This window comes from Dreissena polymorpha, chromosome 13, assembly GCF_020536995.1.
Source record: "Dreissena polymorpha isolate Duluth1 chromosome 13, UMN_Dpol_1.0, whole genome shotgun sequence".
Lineage (NCBI taxonomy): Eukaryota > Metazoa > Mollusca > Bivalvia > Myida > Dreissenidae > Dreissena > Dreissena polymorpha.
The window spans coordinates 2,640,782-2,665,399 of record NC_068367.1 but is presented as its reverse complement, the minus strand read 5'-3'; the positions used below and the strand labels follow the sequence as shown (position 1 = coordinate 2,665,399).

The window sequence follows — 24,618 nt, the reverse complement described above, 5'->3', positions numbered from 1 at the left end:
AACTTTCAATATATATATTTCTTAACAGACAGATTAATTCTCAGACATTTACATTACAATACAGCAATATACATGTGTCATGTTAAGTATTTGCACTCTCTATTTTATAATGTCCTAAAAAGATGAAAAATGCAGTTTAAATTATTTATAAAATTCAGTCTTAATTTTTAATAGCTAAGTCTTATTGAAAACTATATTTTAAATGCTTATATAAGAAAAATAAAATAGGTCTCACACCTAGGAAAACAAAGTTCAGAGTCCTTGAATGAGAATTTTCAGTGCCTTTTATACTCTCCAAAAGCGCACACATAACGTTGTGCAATAATAACGTAAAAGCGCACATATGAATTGTGCACAAAAATCGCACAAACAACGCGCAGCAAAGCGCGCAAGAGCGCACAATAGAATTTGAGCGTTCTTGACACGGTAAATGTCACTGATATTAAAACTATATTTCTGACAATATTACTATGAAACAGAAGTCAAATACATATCAATTAAATAAATAAATCATTTATAAAGACAACTATTACCTTTTTAAACAATTTTTAAGAAGGAATAAGAGTATTTAACAAATGATATCGTATGACTAGTCTGTCAAAATACGTTAGTCACTGTAAACTACCCAAAGTGCACTTATGTCAGCATCAGGAAATCAACTTCCTGTTTATGCAAAAACGGCTGCCACATTAACAGACGCTAATAAAATGAGACTTTTAAAAAGGATAATACAAATAATAGAGAAGCGCAAAAGGTAGGCATCGGCTGTTATCAGCTCTAACTTCCACACAGCATCCAATAAAAGCATTAAATAACAGTGACATAGTCATTTAGATGCAAAACATAAACGGTAAAAATGAACTATGTACATGTACATAAACACATGTTTTCATAAACAATCTAGGGCATGACAATATATTCCACAATTGTTCTTTATTCGACAATTATCCATTTTAAAAGTCTTCTCAACATCCGCATTCCATCTATATTTGGTTTCAATTTATTCATCTTTTGACAATAGACTAGTATAACATGTCACAACACAATGCAGAGGTGCGTGATTACTTCGCTGGTTAAATTTTAACACATCGAAATGAGTTATCAGAGTTATGTAAGATTCAACATGCTAGTACATAATTTATAGCGGACGTACCGTTACGCGACACAAATGTAAACGAATCTTTGTTAAAATCATCAACACATATGTTATAGTTATATGAAGTACTGGTTATAGGCCCAGGAAACGGACTCGAGAGCGTTTCTCCAAGTCTTAGACTTTTGATGCAATCGAGCTAAAATAAAAAGGTATAAACTAAATATGATGCTAAAAATTATGATTGTATATTACTTATGTAATTCTCTCTTCTCGATCTGCATTCAGTAACATATTGTCCGCAGAAGAATTGTGTGTTTTATAGCAAGCAATACTTTCCTACATTTTATGTCATGTTAAAGTAATTACTTCAACATTGCTAATACTTCAAAACATACCAAAAAGCACACACCTTGTCTTCATACATAATGTGCACCAATATGCGTGCACAAAGTTGTCACGTAGATTCTAATTCCATTTCCGAATACGTATGCAAGCATGAACGTTTGTTAATCAATCAAATGTTGTAGATAGGCGCTTTAAAATGATTCAAAAGATGCACAGAGTGCGTGCGTGAATATAGTTACGTCCAACAAATTAACAGTTAGCAGATATTTAGCAGATATTTAGTAGAGGCGCCTCACGCTCGTGTTGGTGCAACATGAAAAAGTACTATTTTATATCAAATCATTAAACATCAATAAGCACACAATTTATTTGAAAAGCGTCACCTTTGGACAGAATGGGTTTTACAGTGAATTACAATAGGAGTTGAATGTGTTTATTGCGAACTACTATTAGAACATATGCGAAACAGCAGACGATGTATTTCATAAATCGATCTATCTTACGGATGATTCAAGAGATAGTTGATGAATCACAATTGTTCTTATTGGTTTGTCTAAATAAAATCAGGCCATACCCACAGTACACTCACAGTACACTTTCCCGTAATATAAAGAGCCGAGTCCCTGATAAACAAGGGGATTAGCGCTAATTTACTCGCCAGTTGAGATAAGGCCTTAGGCAATGTTTTCTTATCGCCTTGTGATCCTTAATGCTTCATCTATCGATGATTGACGTAACACGTGTTTTGATTGGCCAAGAAAAGAGGGGCAGCGGATGGAAGCAACTGATACAAGAGGTCGTAGGTCTGAAAATTGCTGAAGATACTACTTTGTAAAAAACAAATTATTTTGGAAGCAATTAAAGAGGTGTTATGGGAAAACGTCATTAATTTGGCCGGTAAGTCCAATGCTCATTACTTCGCAAAAAGTGTTGGACCGGAACGAAACTCATACTTCATCTGTGAGTCATGGAGGTAGACTCTCACACCAAATATAAGGTCATATCTTAAAGCGTTTTGAAAAATGAACGGAAAATGACATGCAAGACTTCTATACGCCGACATAATCGGGGCATAAATAGCAGTTAAAATCTGAAAGATTTGCGTAAAAACCCAGCGGAAAAAAGGTTATTATAAAGAAGTACAAGGCCCATAACTTAGCTAAAAATAAATGGACCAAATCGAATTTCACATTTCATCTGTAGGTAATGTAGGTAGACTCACATACAAAAAATCATTTCATCTGTAGGTCATGTAGGTAGAATCAGATACCAAACAATCTGAAAAAGTGTTGCGCAAAATAACCTCCGGAGAACGATTATTATAGAGAAAATATCTAAGTGCAACTTAATGTCTGGGCTGTACATGATTGTGATGGTGTATTTTTGTAGATGATGGTTTAAGTAAAAATTTGTAGATGATAAACATTTTATTAACAATTTAATTTGAAACTTTAGAGGAGGATTGAAGTCAAATATAAAATATTATTATGGTTGTATGTCAGTCATACATTATGATTCATTTCTTAATAAAAGTTTTTGATTTTAAAGTTTGCTTTCCTTCTTTATCAAATATCATACATTTCAGAAATCTTACGCTTTAAACATTTGTGTGAATTTTACACCAATGATTAAAGCTTTAGACTTCAGAAAGTTGCTGATTTACATGTTATATTCCATAAATTTATATCACACAATAAGAGTTTTCAAGTATTTAAATTAAACTTTAAGTACCATATATAAAACAAATCCGCAGTTTGCACCCCCTCAAAAAATCCTGCGTACGGTTCTGATTATATTGTCACGCAAGAACAATTTACATTTATGTGTGTGAAAACAAATGTAAAGTCTTTGTTTAACAATTGAATGCTTATTTGCACCAACCACTCATTGAACCACTAAACTTCATGTTCAATAAATAAATTGAGCTTAACAGAACGAATATTTAAATCGTGTTCAGTTCAGTTTTATTACACGTGTTTATGTAAATTCACATTTGCATTAAGAAGTGATGTTCATCTTCAAGTGCGACTCACAGTGACACGTTGTTTAAAGGAAGGTTTAAACGAAGCGTAACAAAGTGTGTTTTGCAATGCATAATTGAGAAGGATCATGTTCAAGATCAATAAAGCTTTAAGGCTATATTTGCGGGCAAACAAAGTGAATCGATAAAAACAGTTTTAATGCGCAGTGATAAAAGCCAGCATTACTGTTTCAGAAGAATAAATGAACCAACGCATGCAGGTTGCGTTCGGAAAATTCTAAAGCATGAACATATAAGGTCATGCAGTAAATACCAAGGCGGAAGTGTGTGCATGTTCATTACTGGTACCGTTTGTGTTTGAATAAAGGTTAACGGTGACCATTGTGTAGGCCCAAGGTGAAACGGTAATATTTAATTGAACAAAGATAAAATGTAATCATTGTTTGTATTGATGTGAACGGTAACATTCTTTTGGAATGAAGTGACGCAGTAACAATTTTTGAATCAGCGGATTTTTTGTGTGCAAATAGTGGTAAGCGGTAATTAATATGTTTTGACTGAGATGTTACTAGTAACTTTGTTTTCAGTCTTAATAGACACGATCATACTTAGTTTTGCAATTAGTGTCACATTTGTGAAAAATATTTGCATGAAAATCATTACTTCCGGGTCACAAGTGTTTGATATGCAATCTTCTTTTGAATGAATCTAATGGGGGAATTCCAGTAATTGTCTGGTATCCGTTGACAAGTCTTCACATCGGAGCTTAACCGAGCAATTTATGCGAATTTCTTAAGTGCTCAACGAAAGATCGGAATAAACAGACAATACAACGCATTTAGCATTAGAAACAGAAAATTAAGCAATTATGTATCCGACAGTGGCATTGTCACTCACTGTTTGCATGTTTATTGCATGCTCATCAGCGTGTTCGACTTCTTGTGTTTGCATCAAAGATAAGGCGACGTGTAGAACACCAGACCCCAGTGGACTAGTTCTCAGTGAACATATTCGCGAAGTGGTTTTGCAAGATCTTAATGCATCGTTGCTTACTAACAACACATTTTCAGCCAACTCACAATGGTCGCAGATAGAGACTCTTGAAATATGGGCGAATGGCGGCGAATCTCTCGGAAGTCGTGTTTTCACAGGACTTTCCGGTCTTACCTACCTTGGCTATCACAATGAACACATGTTCTATATGGAATATGATGCATTTTATGGTTTGGACCATCTTAAAGAACTGGACTTTTCCACGAATATTCGTCTTCAGACAATGAGCTTCTTGATCAGCATGTATTCGAAGAACCTTCCGCGATTGAATAAATTAACACTGACTGGTCTGCACTCGTATTATGTCGAAACCATCAATGCGGACTACAATTTCTTTCAAAGTATCGCTGGTCTCGACATACAGAGGAATATTACTTACCTGGACATTTCTAACGTCACCTTTGGAGAGTTTAATTTTCAGGCTTTCATTCAGAACGGATTGTGTGATTCCGTCCATAAGGTTTATTTGAGGTATGCTACATTTCTAAACATACAGGGATATGTTGCGGAAGAAACTTGTTCCAGCTTGGAGGTACTCGACATAAGTGATTCGCTACTTCCGAACATCATGCTCGATTTTACAATATCTAAAATAGATTTTCTCTGCAGATTAACTATGTTTTACTTTAATATTGAGGAGCTGTATATCAATGGCCTAGGCAAGTACATGATGACTCCACCATTGCAAGATGACCGCGATGGTGACTTGAGTTCATGTCCGTACAAAATGAGAAAATTAAGCCTTGAAAATAATTTGATCAAACGGTTGAATTATACCGTAAAACTACACAATGACACCCAGAAAACGATGGAATGGATAAGCCTAGCTGGAAACATTCTCGAATTTATATCCCCTCTGTTTCTATCACCATCGTTTAATCTTAAATATTTGGATCTGTCTAGTAACCAGCTTCACAAGATGCAAGAACATTACGAAGATATGTTTGAACTACTTATTCAGAACAATACCAAGCTAAATGTTTTGAAATTGAACAGAAACGGTATTGCTCGCATCCCCTCTAACATGTTTTTAACTAATACAGAATTGGAAGTTTTGGATCTTTCTGACAATAATCTGTCTTCGCTAGACTTCAACATCGGCCGGTTGACAAATCTTAAAGTGTTGAATTTATCCTACAACGCGATATCTTACATAGATGCACAAACAAGGGATACGATGGAGCAACTAGCAGCAGCTACGAACTCGCACAAGCTTCGAATAGACCTGTCCAATATGCCGTACATTTGTTCATGTGATGATAACCACATGGAAACGATCCAATGGATTCACAGAAATCTCGACACGTTTATTACGAGTCCCCGAGAAGACTATATGTGTACATTACAAGATGAACGGTTGTACATTTTCCAAAATGCGTTGGAAAAGACAAAGTCTTACTGTCGTGTTCAAAGAGTAAAGCGCGATCTCGCAATTTCTCTTTCAATAGTGTGCGTTTTTCTGCTAATTGGAATAGCAGTATTCCTTAAGATCCAAGGTATTAGGCGAAGGCAACGGGAGAGAAAGAATCTTCTGTCTCAGATTGAAGTGGGAAAGTTTCCAAAGAAGTTTCTAGCGTTTCTGTCCTTTAGCTCCGATGACGCCGAGTTGGTCGTAAACACAATATTACCGAGACTTAATTCAGAGCTACAGCTTAAGACGGGCACTAGTCGTGTTTTAGTGTGCTCCGGCGATCGCCATTTTAGGCCCGGATATGCTCTTGATGAGGAGATAATACGTTGTATTGAAGACTCCGCAGTAACCATTCTAGCAGTGTCTAAAAACTTTTGCCAAAAAGAATGGTGCAGGAAAGAAGTGCAGGAAACTTACGATCAAAACAAACCAATAGTATTGCTGCTTTTGGAAAGAGTTGAGCCTGACGATATGGGCAAAGTTCTCCGAAAGTTGTTTAGCAGGTACGCGCATGCGTCGTGGATTTCAGATTCCAATGGCGGTCATATTGAGCCTGACTGGTCTATATTATGCGACGCTTTTTTGGATTTGACAGTTGAGCAATCGGAGAAAAATACGTTTAAACTGAAATGGCTCAACTGGTTTAGTAGCTAAAACAAGTATTGTAAAAGTTCGAAACATTATCTATCGTATGATTTTGAGCAATGTTGCTACATTAAAGTCGGTGTCAAACGTTGAGATGGAAGGAAAACTGTACAGCACTTTTTGTAAAACTCTGTGTTTTTGCGTGCTTTATTTTTACTAGCGTTTAAAGATGTTTCATTTGCATGGCACATATTTCCACATAAATCATACGATGTGCCGCCAGAGAAGCAATTGGCATCGACGACGAAGTGCCAATTAGAGGCCATAATACAGCAGTTGTTTTATTCACAAATAAATTGTGGGCCTTGTGACACTAACATACATTGTAAGTAATGTTAAAATAGCGTGACACAAACTGTTACAATACAGATTTTTTTGCTTAATAAACATATCGCGAATTTTAAAGTCATACTTGAAGATTAAATTTCGAAATGCTTAACTGAAAGTCAATGCTTTACGGCTGTGTCAAAGACGTTTGGGGCTACTTATCACTGTGATTGTGTCGTTTATTTAGTGCTATTTTTATGTAATTTTCACAGATCTGTAATAGATATGTATCATGTTACATGTTCATGCAAAAGGATATAGGCAGAAGAAAACTTTTTTTATGAAACTTTTGTAAAACTCTGTGTTTTTGCGTGCTTTATTTTTACTAGCGTTTAAAGATGTTTCATTTGCATGGCACATATTTCCACATAAATCATACGATGTGCCGTCAGAGAAGCAATTGGCATCGACGACGAAGTGCCAATTAGAGGCCATAATACAGCAGTTGTTTTATTCACAAATAAATTGTGGGCCTTGTGACACTAACATACATTGTAAGTAATGTTAAAATAGCGTGACACAAACTGTTACAATACAGATTTTTTTTGCTTAATAAACATATCGCGAATTTTATAGTCATACTTGAAGATTAAATTTCGAAATGCTTAACTGAAAGTCAATGCTTTACGGCTGTGTCAAAGACGTTTGGGGCTACTTATCACTGTGATTGTGTCGTTTATTTAGTGCTATTTTTATGTAATTTTCACAGATCTGTAATAGATATGTATCATGTTACATGTTCATGCAAAAGGATATAGGCAGAAGAAGACTTTTTTTTATGAAACTTTGTTCCCGATCAGCTATTCATAACGGACGCGTTAATTCATTATCGACAATGACATTGTCGTAAATATTAACAATTTATATTTGACTTATTTTTCTGGTATAGTTTATCATATATTGTTTATTGAATTTGAAATTCATTTTACGATTTCACTGATATGCTTGTAGCCTATCTTTACGTCGTTGTTTCTGACTGTATTTTAGTACGTCTTCATCGTTGCAGTGTATATAATATATTTGGTATTTCCAATGTGTTTATATTTTGATTGCGATTTGTTGTTTTCTTGTTGTGGTTATTTTTTATGCTAATGGCCCTCTACCTTTTATCGTAGCACATTATAAGTCCTGTTAAATTATCTGGCGTTTTGTCTTCCGATGTATCTTACTTAGGCAAATATCATATCAATGATTATCTTGAAAATGTGAAACTCGGCATGTTTTAAGTGAAAATAAAATCTGATAAACCTTACACAGAAAAGCATTGTGAGCTGTGGGCTAGCTCGTTGCAAGATCTGATAAACCTGACACAGTAAAGCATTGTGAGCTGTGGGCTAGCTCGTTGCAAGATCTGATAAACCTTACACAGAAAAGCATTGTGAGCTGTGGGCTAGCTCGTTGCAAGATCTGATAAACATTACACAGTAAAGCATTGTGAGCTGTGGGCTAGCTCGTTGCAAGATCTGATAAACCTTACACAGTAAGGCATTGTGAGCTGTGGGCTAGCTCGTTGCAAGATCTGATAAACCTTACACAGTAAAGCATTGTGAGCTGTGGGCTAGCTCGTTGCAAGATCTGATAAACCTTACACAGAAAAGCATTGTGAGCTGTGGGCTAGCTCGTTGCAAGATCTGATAAACCTTACACAGAAAAGCCTTGTGAGCTGTGGGCTAGCTCGTTGCAAGATCTGATAAACCTTACACAGAAAAGCATTGTGAGCTGTGGGCTAGCTCGTTGCAAGATCTGATAAACCTTACACAGAAAATCATTGTGAGCTGTGGGCTAGCTCGTTGATAAACCTTACACAGTAAAGCATTGTGAGCTGTGGGCTAGCTCGTTGCAAGATCGCTAGATTAAAAATCCTATGACCCTGTGATTAGATCCATGGGGTGGTATTCCAGAAACATCTTAAGTCATTTCTGAAATAATTTCACTTAAGTTCAAAAAAACAATGTTTTGTATTTCTTTACTAAATAAGGAAACACGTGTTTTTTTTTTGGTATTCATAAAATAACATTGGCATAATGATGTTCTTTAAATGTATATCTTGATGCCAATATATTGCAATATGAAATGAAACACTTGAGAAAATTTCCCAATTTAATGATAGGAATAAAATTTAACTTAAGATGCTTCTGGAATACGACCCCTGAACTGTCAGTGCAACTATTGTTGAGAGTAGCCTTGATACTAATCTTCACGGCCTATAAGCCCTTACCTGTGATTCGAAAGGGTACTTGTCAATTAATAAAGTAATCTTGAGCACTTAATATTGGTCAACCAACTGAACAAGGAAAAGTAGATGACCTGCTATAGAAATATTAGTGAACTTCTTTACCGCAAGAAATAGCCTGAACTACCACTATTCCACCATGCTAGTAAAGCTTTGCTTGTTCTGATTTATTTCCTAGATTCAGATGTGAAGGTGTGAATAATATATTTTATGGGTTAAAATAAATAAAGCCACAAACAATGTAATATATTTGAGCCGTACTCTTTGAAAATGGTTTTTTATGCATGTGCGTAAAGAGACGTCATAGATCAGCCTGTGCACTCCGCACAGGCTCATCAGGGACGACACTTTCCGCATAAACTTGATTTTTGCTAACAAGAGACTTTCTTTAAACGAAAAAAGTATCATTAAATTTGAAGTTTCATGTTGGTACCTCTGTTAGTCTTCGACAGTCTTGTCCCGGACAATCAACAAAACTGTAGCATTTGTGATAGTTTTAAATAATTATTACAACAAGAACCAATATTAGCTCAACCGGGACATCTCGAAAAGAATCGAGTGCCCTTCCACTATGCCGCGCAAGCTACACATTTGTAATTGACATGACGCCTTATCAGTGATCGCTCCGCCCACTTAATCACGTGGCTCAGCGGGAAGAAAACCTAGACAAGCTAACACCAAAATGTCTTCTTTGCCTAAAGACTGCATATAGATTTACGCGATATTCCGGATGATTTTATGGACTTGTTTAACACCATATTACACTTGTAAAGGGGTTGATGCCATTTAGTTATTCTGCAAATGCAAAAAAATATACGATTAAAGAGAACATCAGCTATTTATAACGGGTAAATCGGTACATTAAACACGCTCTCAAACGCTTGCGCGCTTAACGAAATCGAACCCGTTATTTTACGTGTAATGGTGGTATTTGCAATAAATTAACACTTCACCGGTATTTACCCGTGTTATAAACAAAATTATTACCGAAACATTCCCCCCTACCCGTGTATTTGACACGAAATAGCGCTTTATAACTGGGAATTCGGTGAAGTTTTACGCGCTTTCTGACGCCGGGTGGGTACCTCAATCCCACATGTTATTGCGTATAAAAGTGATATTAATCATATTAAACATTGCGTATGGGACATTTATCAATCACTATAATTTAAAGCGCAAATCAACACAGTAAGTTTGTCTGATATAAAATTAGCGTTGTACGAAATGGAATACGGTCAGGCTATTATAAATTAATAAGGCTACCAATATCAGACGCTCGCGCAGGTACCGACTTCTCCGAAGTTACCGCATTTATTGGTTAACTAATATCAGTAATTATAACTCTTTTACAATAGCATTTATCGATACGTCTTTATTAAAATAATAACAAAATGGTTTTCACTTGTTTCTGACACACACAGAAACGCGATTTTTAACGGGGATTTCGTAAAGTTACACGAATTGGGTACCAAAATTCTCAATTATTTTACATGCACACGTGACATAATACATACTTAATAATGCTTAGTTATTGCTTATATGACATTTCAAGTTTGTGAAATAAATTAATGTTCTATAAAGGGGATCTCGGTAATTCTTGAAGCTTCCACTCGCTCTTGTCAAGACCGCATTGCCGCGGTGGCAATGGTATAAATTTAATTCATCTAACTTATCTTTCTGGATACCAAATGTCGGAGTTGCATTAACCCTTTTTGCACCGTTTTTGCCATATTTCATTTCCTTTTTTTAATCCGAACAAAGTAAACGAAACTCGTTTAAAAAATGAGATCTAGGCATTCGAGCTCCTAGTGTGGATTAAAAGCGTTTATTAGTGACACCATATGAGTGCAAATGTGTAGATACCGTTAATAAGATAATATATCACATGTCACCTTCAAATAACATGTATGATGTCAATTACGTGCATTACTATCAGAGTAATATCAGAGTAATAAAACACAGCATGAATTAGGCTTCATGCTGGGTTTTATTTCTCTTTAAGTAATGCAGATAAACCTCGCTTCTGACCTACTAACTGATGAAACTATTTAAAAAAAGTGAAATATTATGTGATAATCAGATCGATAACATAAACTATTTAAATCTGCTAGTATGTCCGATAAAAATATATTATAATTGTCTTTGACAGTGTTGACGTTCAGTTGTTCGTGGTGACGACCGCATGTATTTATACATCAATGATCAGCGTTAATGATAGTCAAATACTTAGACGTGTATCGACCTCATATTTATCGGAGCATGTTAACGATTTCGACTTATGAGTATCGAAACATTAGCAGTTATTTTTGTTACAAATGTTTTTATAGCCGGGAGAGACATTTTGCTTATTTGAATAGAAAAAAGAAATGTGTATAGAAGTTTTCTATGTCGTTTTGCCAAACAAGTTTTATGTAGTCGTTCTGTTAACAAACGAACATGCGATCGTGTGTGATTTAAAGAAAATGCTTAACTTTCTAGTACAAATCAATAAATTCAGACGGCAAGGCCTTAATTATGTTCTCAATGGTTGTCTTTTAATGCCGTGTTTTACACGCTCGGTTTGTCTCATTGAATTATTTGCGGCTTCGTGCACGCTAAAGCAAACGCGGGCGACGCCTCTTTTTGTATTTATAAAGCAGTTAGCAGTTTGCAACATTTTGCATAACATATGGGAACAATACGCATGTATATAAACAAATGAAAGTATATTTAGACGTTAAGTCTAACATGTATTCTTTAAAATGGGAATTAATTAATAGTTTTTATAAAATAACAGTTTTAAAACCAAATGTGATTTTTTATCAATTTAAATATGTGAAACAAATAAGTGGTGTAAAACATTCAAGTTTATTATGTACATATAGACCTCAGTGACAATACAATGGTCAAAATAGAATATTGACTATATCCGTATTTTAAATGATTTAAATGGCTCATGCACGAAAGTTTATGCCTTTGGAGAGTTTAATTTTCGGGCTTTCATTCAGAACGGATTGTGTGATTCCGTCAATGAGGTTTATTTAAGGCATGCTACATTTCTAAACATACAGGGATATGTTGCGGAAGAAACTTGTTCCAGCTTGAAGGTACTCGACATAAGTGATTCGCTACTTCCGAACATCAGGCTCGATTTTACAATATCTAAAATAGATTTTCTCTGCAGATTAACTATGTTTTACTTTAATATTGAGGAGCTGTATATCAATGGCCTAGGCAAGTACATGATGACTCCACCATTGCAAGATGACCGCGATGGTGACTTGAGTTCATGTCCGTACAAAATGAGAAAATTCAGCCTTGAAAATAATTTGATCAAACGGTTGAACTACACCGTAAAACTACACCATGACACCCAGAAAACGATGGAATGGATAAGCCTAGCTGGAAACATTCTCGAATTTATATCCCCTCTGTTTCTATCACCATCGTTTAATCTTAAATATTTGGATCTGTCTAGTAACCAGCTTCACAAGATGCAAAAACATTACGAAGATCAGTTTAAACTACTTATTCAGAACAATACCAAGCTAAATGTTTTGAAAATGAACAGAAACGGTATTGCTCGCATCCCCTCTAACATGTTTTTAACTAATACAGAATTGGAAGTTTTGGATCTTTCTGACAATAATCTGTCTTCGCTAGACTTCAACATCGGCCGGTTGACAAATCTTAAAGTGTTGAATTTATCCTACAACGCGATATCTTACATAGATGCACAAACAAGGGATACGATGGAGCAACTAGCAGCAGCTACGAACAAGCACAAGCTTCGAATAGACCTGTCCAATATGCCGTACATTTGTTCATGTGATGATAACCACATGGAAACGATCCAATGGATTCACAGAAATCTCGACACGTTTATTACGAGTCCCCGAGAAGACTATATGTGTACATTACAAGATGAACGGTTGTACATTTTCCAAAATGCGTTGGAAAAGACAAAGTCTTACTGTCGTGTTCAAAGAGTAAAGCGCGATCTCGCAATTTCTCTTCCAATAGTGTGCGTTTTTCTGCTAATTGGAATAGCAGTATTCCTTAAGATCCAAGGTATTAGGCGAAGGCAACGGGAGAGAAAGAATCTTCTGTCTCAGATTGAAGTGGGAGAGTTTCCAAAGAAGTTTCTAGCGTTTCTGTCCTTTAGCTCCGATGATGCCGAGTTGGTCGTAAACACAATATTACCGAGACTTAATTCAGAGCTACAGCTTAAGACGGGCACTAGTCGTGTTTTAGTGTGCTCCGGCGATCGCCATTTTAGGCCCGGATATGCTCTTGGTGAGGAGATAATACGTTGTATTGAAGACTCCGCAGTAACCATTCTAGCAGTGTCTAAAAACTTTTGCCAAAAAGAATGGTGCAGGAAAGAAGTGCAGGAAACTTACGATCAAAACAAACCAATAGTATTGCTGCTTTTGGAAAGAGTTGAGCCTGACGAGATGGGCAAAGTTCTCCGAAAGTTGTTTAGCAGGTACGCGCATGCGTCGTGGATTTCAGATTCCAATGGCGGTCATATGGAGCCTGACTGGTCTATATTATGCGACGCTCTTTTGGATTTGACAGTTGAGCAATCGGAGAAAAATACGTTTAAACTGAAATGGCTCAACTGGTTTAGTAGCTAAAACAAGTATTGTAAAAGTTCGAAACATTATCTATCGTATGATATTGAGCAATGTTGCTACATTGAAGTCGATGTCAAACGTTGAGATGGAAGGAAAACTGTACAACACTTTTTGTAAAACTCTGTCTTTTGCGTGCTTTATTTTTACTAGCGTTTAAAGATGTTTCATTTGCATGGCACATATTTCCACCTAAATCATACGATGTGCCGCCAGAGAAGCAATTGGCATCGACGACGAAGTGCAAATTAGAGGCCATAATACAGCAGTTGTTTTATTAACAAATAAATTGTGGGCCTTGTGACACTAACATACATTGTAAGTAATGTTAAAATAGCGTGACACAAACTGTTACAATACAGATTTTTTTGCTTAATAAACATATCGCGAATTTTAAAGTCATACTTGAAGATTAAATTTCGAAATGCTTAACTGAAAGTCAATGCTTTACGGCTGTGTCAAAGACGTTTATGGCTACTTATCACTGTGATTGTGTCGTTTATTTAGTGCTATTTTTATGTAATTTTCACAGATCTGTAATAGATATGTATCATGTTACATGTTCATGCAAAAGGATATAGGCAGAAGAATACTTTTTTTTTATGAAACTTTGTTCCCGATCAGCTATTCATAACGGACGCGTTAATTCATTATCGACAATGACATTGTCGTAAATATTAACAATTTATATTTGACTTATTTTTCTTGTATAGTTTATCATATATCGTTTATTGACTTTGAAATTCATTTTACGATTTCACTGATATGCTTGTAGCCTATCTTTACGTCGTTGTTTCTGACTGTATTTTAGTACGTCTTCATCGTTGCAGTGTATATAATATATTTGGTATTTCCAATGTGTTTATATTTTGATTGCGATTTGTTGTTTTCTTGTTGTGGTTATTTTTAATGCTAATGGCCTGCTTCCTTTAATCGTAGCACATTATATGTCCTGTTAAATTATCTGGCGTTTTGTCTTCCGATGTATCTTACTTAGGCAAATATCATATCAATGATTATCTTGAAACTGTGATACTCGGCATGTTTTAAGTGAAAATAAAATCTGATAAACCTTACACAGAAAAGCATTGTGAGCTGTGGGCTAGCTCGTTGCAAGATCTGATAAACCTTACACAGTAAAGCATTGTGAGCTGTGGGCTAGCTCGTTGCAAGATCTGATAAACCTTACACAGAAAAGCATTGTGAGCTGTGGGCTAGCTCGTTGCAAGATCTGATAAACCTTACACAGTAAAGCATTGTGAGCTGTGGGCTAGCTCGTTGCAAGATCTGATAAACATTACACAGAAAAGCATTGTGAGCTGTGGGCTAGCTCGTTGCAAGATCTGATAAACCTTACACAGTAAAGCATTGTGAGCTGTGGGCTAGCTCGTTGCAAGATCTGATAATTCTTACACAGAAAAGCATTGTGAGCTGTGGGCTAGCTCGTTGCAAGATCTGATAAACCTTTCACAGAAAAGCCTTGTGAGCTGTGGGCTAGCTCGTTGCAAGATCTGATAAACCTTACACAGAAAAGCATTGTGAGCTGTGGGCTAGCTCGTTGCAAGATCTGGTAAACCTTACACAGAAAATCATTGTGAGCTGTGAGCTAGCTCGTTGATAAACCTTACAAGTAAACAGTAAAGCATTGTGAGCTGTGGGCTATCTCGTTGCAAGATCGCTAGACTAAAAATCCTATGACCCTGTGATTAGATCCATGGGGTGGTATTCCAGAAACATCTTAAGTCATTTCTGAAATAATTTCACTTAAGTTCAAAATAACAATGTTTTGTATTTCTTTACTAAATAAGGAAACACGTGTTTTTTTTGGTATTCATAAAATAACATTGGCATAATGATGTTATTTAAATGTATATCTTGATGCCAATATATTGCAATATGAAATGAAACACTTAAGAAAATTTCCCAATTTAATGATAAGAATAAAATTTAACTTAAGATGCTTCTGGAATACGACCCCTGAACTGTCAGTGCAACTATTGTTGAGAGTAGCCTTGATACTAATCTTCACGGCCTATAAGCCCTTACCTGTGATTCGAAAGGGTACTTGTCAATTAATAAAGTAATCTTGAGCACTTAATATTGGTCAACCAGCTGAACAAGGAAAAGTAGATGACCTGCCATAGAAATATTAGTGAACTTCTTTACCGCAAGAAATAGCCTGAAATACCACTATATCACCATGCTAGAAAAAGCTTTGCTTGTTCTGATTTATTTCCTAGATTCAGATGTAAAGGTGTGAATAATATATTGTATGGGTTAAAATAAATAAAGCCACAAACAATGTAATATATTTGAGCCGTGCTCTTTGAAAATGGTTTTTTATGCATGTGCGTAAAGACACGTCGTAGATCAGCCTGTGCACTCCGCACAGGCTCATCAGGGGCGACACTTTCCGCATAAACTTGATTTTTGCTAACAAGAGACTTTCTTTAAACGAAAAAAGTATCATTAAATTTGAAGTTTCATGTGGGTACCTCTGTTAGTCTTCGACAGTCTTGTCCCGGACAATCAACACGATGGCCCCACGAAAAGCAAATTATACAAACATGATTCAAGTATGCAACCCTCTAACATTTTCTTTGTTTGCTGGCGTATAATAACACGATTTTTATGTAGTCAAATAGCACATTATTTAACGAACCTTATATGGCCTCAATAAGGACGATTTCATAAAGGTTCGTATGTTTTAACAAATGTGGTTGAATTCATTTACTAGCAAAACTGTAGCATTTGTGATAGTTTCAAATAATTATTACAACAAGAACCAATATTAGCTCAACCGGGACATCTCGAAACAAATCGAGTGCCCTTCCACTATGCCGCGCAAGCTACACATTTGTAATTATCAATGATCAGCGTTAATGATTTTCAAATACTAAGACGTGTATCGACCTCATATTTATCGGAGCATGTTAACGATTTCGACTTATGAGTATCGAAACATGAGCAGTTATTTTTGTTACAAATGTTTTATAGTCGGGAGAGACATTTTGCTTATTTGAATAGAAAAAAGAAATGGGTATAGAAGTTTTCTATGTCGTTTTGCCAAACAAGTTTTATGTAGTCGTTCTGTTAACAAACGAACATGAGATTGTGTGCGATTTAAAGAAAATGCTTAATTTTCTAGTACAAATCAATAAATTCAGACGGCAAGGCCTTAATTATGTTCTCAATCTTTAAATGCAGTGTTTTACACGCTCGGTTTCGGGCGTGAAACGTCGTTTCACGTTTGGCGGGTTTCTTGCTTGCCCAGCGAGGTAGAAGGGAACTTGTCATAAATCTATTGGATTAATTTAGATGTTTTGTTTAAGTTTACGACATTTTGCAATAAATGTCCTTTTCACTCAGACTGGGTTTTTGTACCTTCTTCGTAACTCCGTCCTAATCCCTTGGTGGTGATAAGTCGCTATTTAAGTGGAAAGGCGATTCATAAATGAAATTTTATGCACACATAAAAGGTTTTATGAATCGAACTTGGTTCTAAGTTATGTAAAGACGCGGGGCAGATTGGAATTGTGCCAATAGGTTGCTTAATGTTGCATTACGCTCAGCCAATCGGGCGCCGGGGTCCGAGTCACGTGACCACGCGCTTAGCGTCCTTTCGCAGACAAAGCAAAGCGCCCTTCTCTCAGTCTTAGAGAACGCTGTTAGCAGAAAGTTGCTAAAAAAATTATCGTTCCTCCTTTCCGCCTCCGCTTATACATTTATATATATATATAACTTTTTTTCCCTCATTCATAATACCTTCTATGTGTGTTTTTGACTAATGCCTTTTACATTGTTATGCATATTGATGCAGTTGTAAATATACCTTTTATTATGTACCTTCAGGTATGCCTTGCCTTTATATGTAATAAGGCGGGTTTCTTGCTTGCCCAGCAGGGTAGAAGGGAACATGTCATAAATCTATTGGATAAATTTAGATGTTTTGTTTAAGTTTACGACATTTTGCAATAAATGTCCTTTTCACTCAGACTGGTTTTTTGTACCTTCTTCGTAACTCCGTCCTAATCCCTTGGTGGTGATGAGTCGCTATTTAAGTGGAAAGGCGATTCATAAAATGCAGTGTTTTTACACGCTCGGTTTGTCTCATTGAATTATTTGCGGCTTCGTGCACGCTAAAGCAAACGCGGGCGACGCCTCTTTTTGTATTTATTAAGCAGTTAGCAGTTTGCAACATTTTGCATAACATATGGGAACAATACGCATGTATATAAATAAATGAAAGTATATTTAGACGTTAAGTCTAACATGTATTCTTTAAAATGGGAATTAATTAATAGTTTTTATAAAATAACAGTTTTAAAACCAAATGTGATTTTTTATCAATTTAAATATGTGAAACAAATAAGTGGTGTAAAACATTCAAGTTTATCATGTACATATAGACCTCAATGACAATACAATGGTCAAAATATTGACTATATCCGTATTTTTCGGGGGAAAAAATCAGCCATTCGTGTACTTAAGTGACACCATATTTGTCAACTGCCAACTTTCGCGAAATGAAAACAACAACAACATAAAGCTATTCATGTATTGGTACATGTATAAATTTAAGTAACATAAAGCGTCACGAAAGCTATCAAAACATTATTGAGAATAACCCGATTTCGCACTTACATTACAACATGCTTTAAACGATTTCAACAAATCCCCAACATCTCAAAATCACAGGGCATTAATGACAGAAGCATATAATGATAAATTGCAAGTTGCGAAAATAACCTTAATTTGTGGAGTTAAGCGAATCATAGTTATAGGTTAAAATACAACTGTGTTTCATACGCAAAACAACAGTTTGAATTGTATGAAACTTTTAGGGCACAACAAATTGAAGATTTGTTCTACGGATTTTTGCTTCCCAAAAATGGAGCGAGCGAAATAAAAATAAATTTATTTTATTCTATTTTTTGTTAACTCACATGCGAGCGACAAAAAAAACAACATATATTGTGTATGGAAATTGATATATTTCAACATATATTGTGTATGGAAATTGATATATTTTGTCAAATAAATGCATGATATCTGCAAGATACCAGTACAAGATCATTGAGTAGTAATAATTGAGTTTAAGCCCTTATCAAATGTTTGTAAAAAAAAATCTCCAATAGCTGTTCTGCTTACTCGCACCAAGTAGTGATTACTTAAATGTAACATGGTACACTGTAGTTTTCAATATCAAAGTTATATAAGAAGCTCAGTTGTCTGTCAATGATGGTTTAATAACACGAAACAATAAATAATACAATAAATATCAAGCATAAGCAGTTATTTTTCTTCGCGTCATATTTCACAGACTGTGCCTTTTTGATTGGGGATAAAGTGCGATAAACCATGAAATTGGGAAAATTGAATCATTATTATTACGATTATAGATAACAGTATACCAATTGTTAATAAGTGCATGTTTAACTGCTTTCTAAAATTTATATTATAAAGTGCTAGGGCATTAAACTGCTGTATGATAAACTCAATAAACATATTGAGTTTATTTAAAAAGTTTGACTTATTTTTTTGGAAATTTTGGCGAGACTTTTAAAATAAAAAGTTACTTTTGCCATTGGGAAACAGCTCTTTTACATTTTGCAATTTGGACACAGCCTGTAAGTAAGAGGCTGTAATTTTGGGCCAAAAAAATACTGATACGAAATATCTCGAATATGTATTAGTTCTAAATATCATAGGTTATGGTATTATACAATACTCGATGCATTACTTTTGTTAGTTTAGCACTGTTAAAATTAGACGTAAGAAATTTAAGTTTTATAAAGTAAAAAACAACAACATGACTTTCTAATGAAAGTAAAATAAGAAAAGGGTAGTAAAAGTTTCGTATTTTTATAAAAAAAAAAGTCAATCAAATCCTAGTAAAGTGGTTTATGTCCAGAAAGTTTCTTCACTTTCTTACTTATGTTAAATTCATGTTTTTGGGGCATAATGTACACATTGGACTTAGCCATCACCAGTTTGAACAAGTAGATAGGTGGTTCGTACATTTTATATTATACACGACATTTTTTGTCCAGTTTAACGGCGACACTCTGTGCATGTTAATTTTTTGTATTTTAACTTAATCAATACCAACAAGTTTTTGCAGATTTTTACCAATCGTACGCATACCGGCGACATTTCACATCCTGATGTTGATGCGGTTAAAACATAAAATTACTAAAATAATCATTGATGAAATGACTCATTGCCCCGGGGGGGGGGGGGGATTTAACATTTCCATTTGTGTCTTTTGCCGACATGACAAAACAGACGAACATTTTTTTTACCATAAACCAATCTTATAACGCAAAGTCTAACAACAGGCTATGTCGTAAAATACGTAGACTAAATTAAACTAAAGCATTTAATAAATAGGTGCGCAGCAAATTTGTTGCTGCAGGCGCAAAATAAAAATAAAAATATCTTTATTTCGTTTTAAGATTTTTAGGTGCGGCAAATCCGTCGAACATTTAATCAATTTGTTGTGGCCAAATGGATGACTACAAAAAATCCAAATCAATGTGGACCGATAAATAACAACGCAATCTTGTTCACAAATAAAATCCCCTGACATGCAAAATACATGTACATAGAACATAAATCAAGATTTCGTACCGCATCCCATGATTTCAATTTGCATATAAAAAGAGTTTGCTGCATTAACCAAAATGTAATAACAATCTCTTATACAAGTTTAGTGCATAACGAGATGCGTTTGTACTTTTATTTTGATGGGACGAATATATTGGAGTTTTGTTTGATCAATATACATTAACTGAAAGTTTAGATCATGGAACCTTACAACATATTTCGTTGTCTTATATGCTATCGTTAAACGTGTCTTTATACGTGTTATTGCGTTGAACACTACAATTTGGTATTCACGTAAATATATGATCTGGCATGAGTTGTCATATCATACCATATTTTATTAAACGAGTTCAGAAATGTTGTTAATAAACGAGCCTTTGTCGAGCTTACTAACGAAGTTCCTGGACGAATTTAATAAAATATGGTATGATATGACAACGAGTGTCAGATCTTTTTTGTCACGTGCTTTTAAATGAGCAAATTAAATAAATATTTACGCAAACATAATGATAAATCCCGAATGCTGTTTACATTTCGTGACGTCATTTGACGTTGCAACGTCATTTCAACAAAATAAAAAATGCGATTGGTCAATAAACGAAAACTCAATGAAAACGCTTAAAAATGTTGTGTTACACCACTCTGGACCTAACCGGCTTTTTATTGCATAAAGTAGCACTCTTTACGGAGACTCCGGAGATGGACGAAGTGTTACGATTGGTATTTCCATCAAACATCGGATTATTGATAATCTGCGAGGGGTACCAAATGATGTGTAATATAAAAATTTATCCCACTTTTACAGCGAATTCGGTTGATTAAAGCCCCGTTGATTAAATATCATCTAAAATCAACGGCAGGAAATGACGTCAATATTTCGACGAAATGACGTCGTAAATCCAACGAAATTATCCAGTCAAACTAATTTTGTTTAAACAAAAGGGTTTACAAAATAAAAAGTGGGATAAATAGAATAATAGATAAGTGTTGATTATAAATCAGGTTTATCATGCTCGGCACGAAAACGAAAAAGCACTCGCCAAGGCTCGTGCTTTTTGTTTTCTAAGCCTCGCATGATGAACCTGATATATAATCAACACTAACCTATTATTCTCTATATATGCAATGGTTGTATTACATGGGAAACAGGGTATAGCATGTGATAAAATTGCATATTACATATTTGACCGTTTCGAATTCGAGACTCAAGATCGTCGGAAGCAGAGAAGATTTAAAAAAAAGCTTAAAAATATTTTGGAAAATGACGCGAGAAAAATATATAATAAAGATCGACATTTCTTTCAATATAGAGAGGAAAGCAACTGCGTGTATTGTTGTGTGTACATTTCTGCATCACCAATTTCTTGCAGAAAATGTATTCGCAAGAGCGAAACATTTTGTTATTATGAAACGTGATAAATCATAATTAGTGAAAATGTCAATACATTTCATGCATACTTGAATCTGCGCTCTTTCTCTTCCTTGAGGTTCAAAGAGAGCGCCGATGACTTGGAAAGTCTATTTGCAAGATACAGGAAAGTTTATGTTGAAGTTAAAGATTTGTAGAATAAGTAGAAATAAATGAAAAAAAGAAGTGGTGAAATATTGCAAACCATCCGACATCAATCACAAAATCAGAAATATGTGTCAAGGGAGCTTGGTATTGCCAGCAAGTAAATGCCCGGATGAAAATGTTATTTCTGATTGGCTAACGTTTATTTATGCTCTTGTTGTAATAAACGTTATCATAACATCATTACTATTTGCGATATTAAACGACTTTTTAATTCGGAATCTAAGGTCAAATTTATATATGTGTTGTTCTTGTTTTGCTTGTTACTATCCATTACATTGTTACGCTCGCTTCATTTTCATGCAGAAAGCTACAATACGTTGTTGTGTTGTTGTTGTTGTTGTTAGATTTACCGATTTCGTTACATCCGCAAAATATTACATGCCCGCTGTATTTTACAGCATACGTTCTGAAGTGTTAAATCCTTATTCAAATTATTCAAATAATTTTAAATAATATGAACATAATGTGCATATTAATATAAAAAAGCTGTAAATTGACACCTCTTTTGCCGCCCGAAATCGCAAGTTAGATGATTGCCGTCACCAAGTATATCGATATTACAATCTAAAAAAAACTCGACCGTCTTCTGCAAGAAACAAGACAATTATGTATCCATTATAACTATGTACAGTGACGTAACCCATTAATTAATGCATTGACAAAGTATGATATCTAAAATTTAAAATTCTATACGAGATCCACTTTGTTAAAAACACAATACTGAGTGTACAAAATGTTAGCAACAAATATTAGGAACTTACTTAATGGAATGAATATGTGGAGCAAGGTGTGGAACTACGATATTTTAATTAAAAATCTCGATCACATTCACGTTTTTAAGAAAATTGTTAACATATTTTGATATTTTTCAAATGTTATAAGATAGGATTGCTTACAAATATTTAATGTTTTAATAGACTTAAATATTTTTTATAGTTAGAAAAAAAGTTTACCCCCCCCCCCTCCCCAACCTTATTGCAATTGGTATTCTTATTATTGTCTTCAGGATCCGTAAGCCTATGCGCTATCGATTGATGTGAAACATAATACATATTGTTAACGTTACCAAGCTTGTGTCAATAACAGAATTGTTTAACGAACGTAATTTATTTCATTTATAATAACTTTTTTCACTAAAATTGTTTTGAAAAATTCTCTAAATATGGTTTAAAATATCTTAGAAGAAAATCTTCCAAAAAAAGTTTCTTAGTGAAAAATTGTTAGAATAAGAAAATTCTATGATAATATTGTCTTTATCGTCTGCCCAAATCCCACATCCGGGCATGTGTATCCCTTGGGAAACACGCACCTCAATCTCCGCGCAGAGATTTGACGAGAACCAGCATAGCCATGCCTTCATAACCAACCACGTGATGATAGCCTAGCCTCGTGGTACATTAAATAAACCGTTTTTTTAACTTTTATTTAATTTATGTAGTTTTTAATGATTATTTAAACCTTAATGTATACACTATTTTCAAAATGTAAAAGAGATGATACAACTTTTCATAATATAAGACTTAAAACAATAAAATAAAATCCTACCAAATCTGGTTTTCATTTCAGCCTCTGAACGAGTACATCTATAGAGTATATCTGCCCCTGTCATCTTACAGAGGAAACTATTAATTCAGAGCCAGAGAATGTCGACCCCGGCTGCCCGGGTATGAACCAAAGATAAAATTTTGGGGAAAAGACCAATGCCGGGTGACAAATTCTACCTTTCTGCGCCATTGTAGTAAATTTCATACCAGATGAGTAATTTGGATGTCGAAAGACGAAGGAGCCATGAAATAATATATTTATCATGTATAGCCTTAATTTTTAAATATATTGTTGTTTAGACAGGTCCTGTTTAACCACTAGGCGAACTAGGCGGCCGCCTAGGGCGGCAATTTATAGTGTGGCAGTGCGGCACTTTGATCGTCGTAAAAAAATAGAAATATTAAAAAGCCCGCCATTTGGTTATAAATGGATTTAATATTTTTTATAAGGATTGACGCAATCGTGATACATCGACTTTCTACGGAACCTCCGTAGGGCATCGATTTATAGAATAAATCGTCTGCTGATCCAGAGTGAGGATTGACGCTCACTCTGGATGAGCAGACGATTTACTGCTTAAATCTTACGGAGAACTCCGAGATAGCCGATGTATCACGATTGGATTAACGCAATCAGACGGGGATTGACGCTGTTACCACATTAGGTTACATTATACTTAATCATTTTGTATCCATTCGGACTCTCCGTTGTTATTTTTAGTACAGTACAACTAAGTGTTAAAACAGCCCGTTGAATAGTTGGAGAGCTGATTCTCGCAACATATTTGATTTGGAGGGACATTTATGTTAATAATTGTTTACGTAGTTTAATTTTGAATGAGATGTGATATAACAGTGTAAATGACTGTCAAACCGAATAATCATTTTCCGTAAGCGATATCTTCGATGGTCTAACATCACAAGCAGATGCAAGGTGAATTGCAAAAGCCATTTCTAGTTTTCAGTTTGTCGTTTCTCTGGTTGTTGTGTGTGAGTTGTTGTTTGAGATTAAAATTACTTATTAACAACTTCATGCAAAAGTATTAGCTATTAATGTCTCCATAAATAATCTGACAGCGACAAAAAAAGTTTCGCGTAAACGCGAAATGGCACAGAGTTTGAGATAAAACTGATAAGTGCAGCTGAAATTGCAGTCAATTTAGAGATACCAGCACTTCCCGA

General features: G+C 35.0%; 1 protein-coding gene across 1 annotated transcript; it reads left to right on the top strand.

Moving 5' to 3' along the window:
- Positions 1 to 3,669: 3,669 nt before the first annotated feature.
- LOC127856475 (toll-like receptor 1) lies at positions 3,670 to 13,795 on the top strand. Its single transcript, XM_052392692.1, has 2 exons — positions 3,670 to 5,971; positions 13,142 to 13,795. The coding sequence occupies exons 1-2, from the start codon at positions 4,291 to 4,293 to the stop codon at positions 13,708 to 13,710; spliced, it is 2,250 nt and encodes a 749-aa protein (XP_052248652.1). The 5' UTR covers positions 3,670 to 4,290; the 3' UTR covers positions 13,711 to 13,795.
- Positions 13,796 to 24,618: the final 10,823 nt, after the last annotated feature.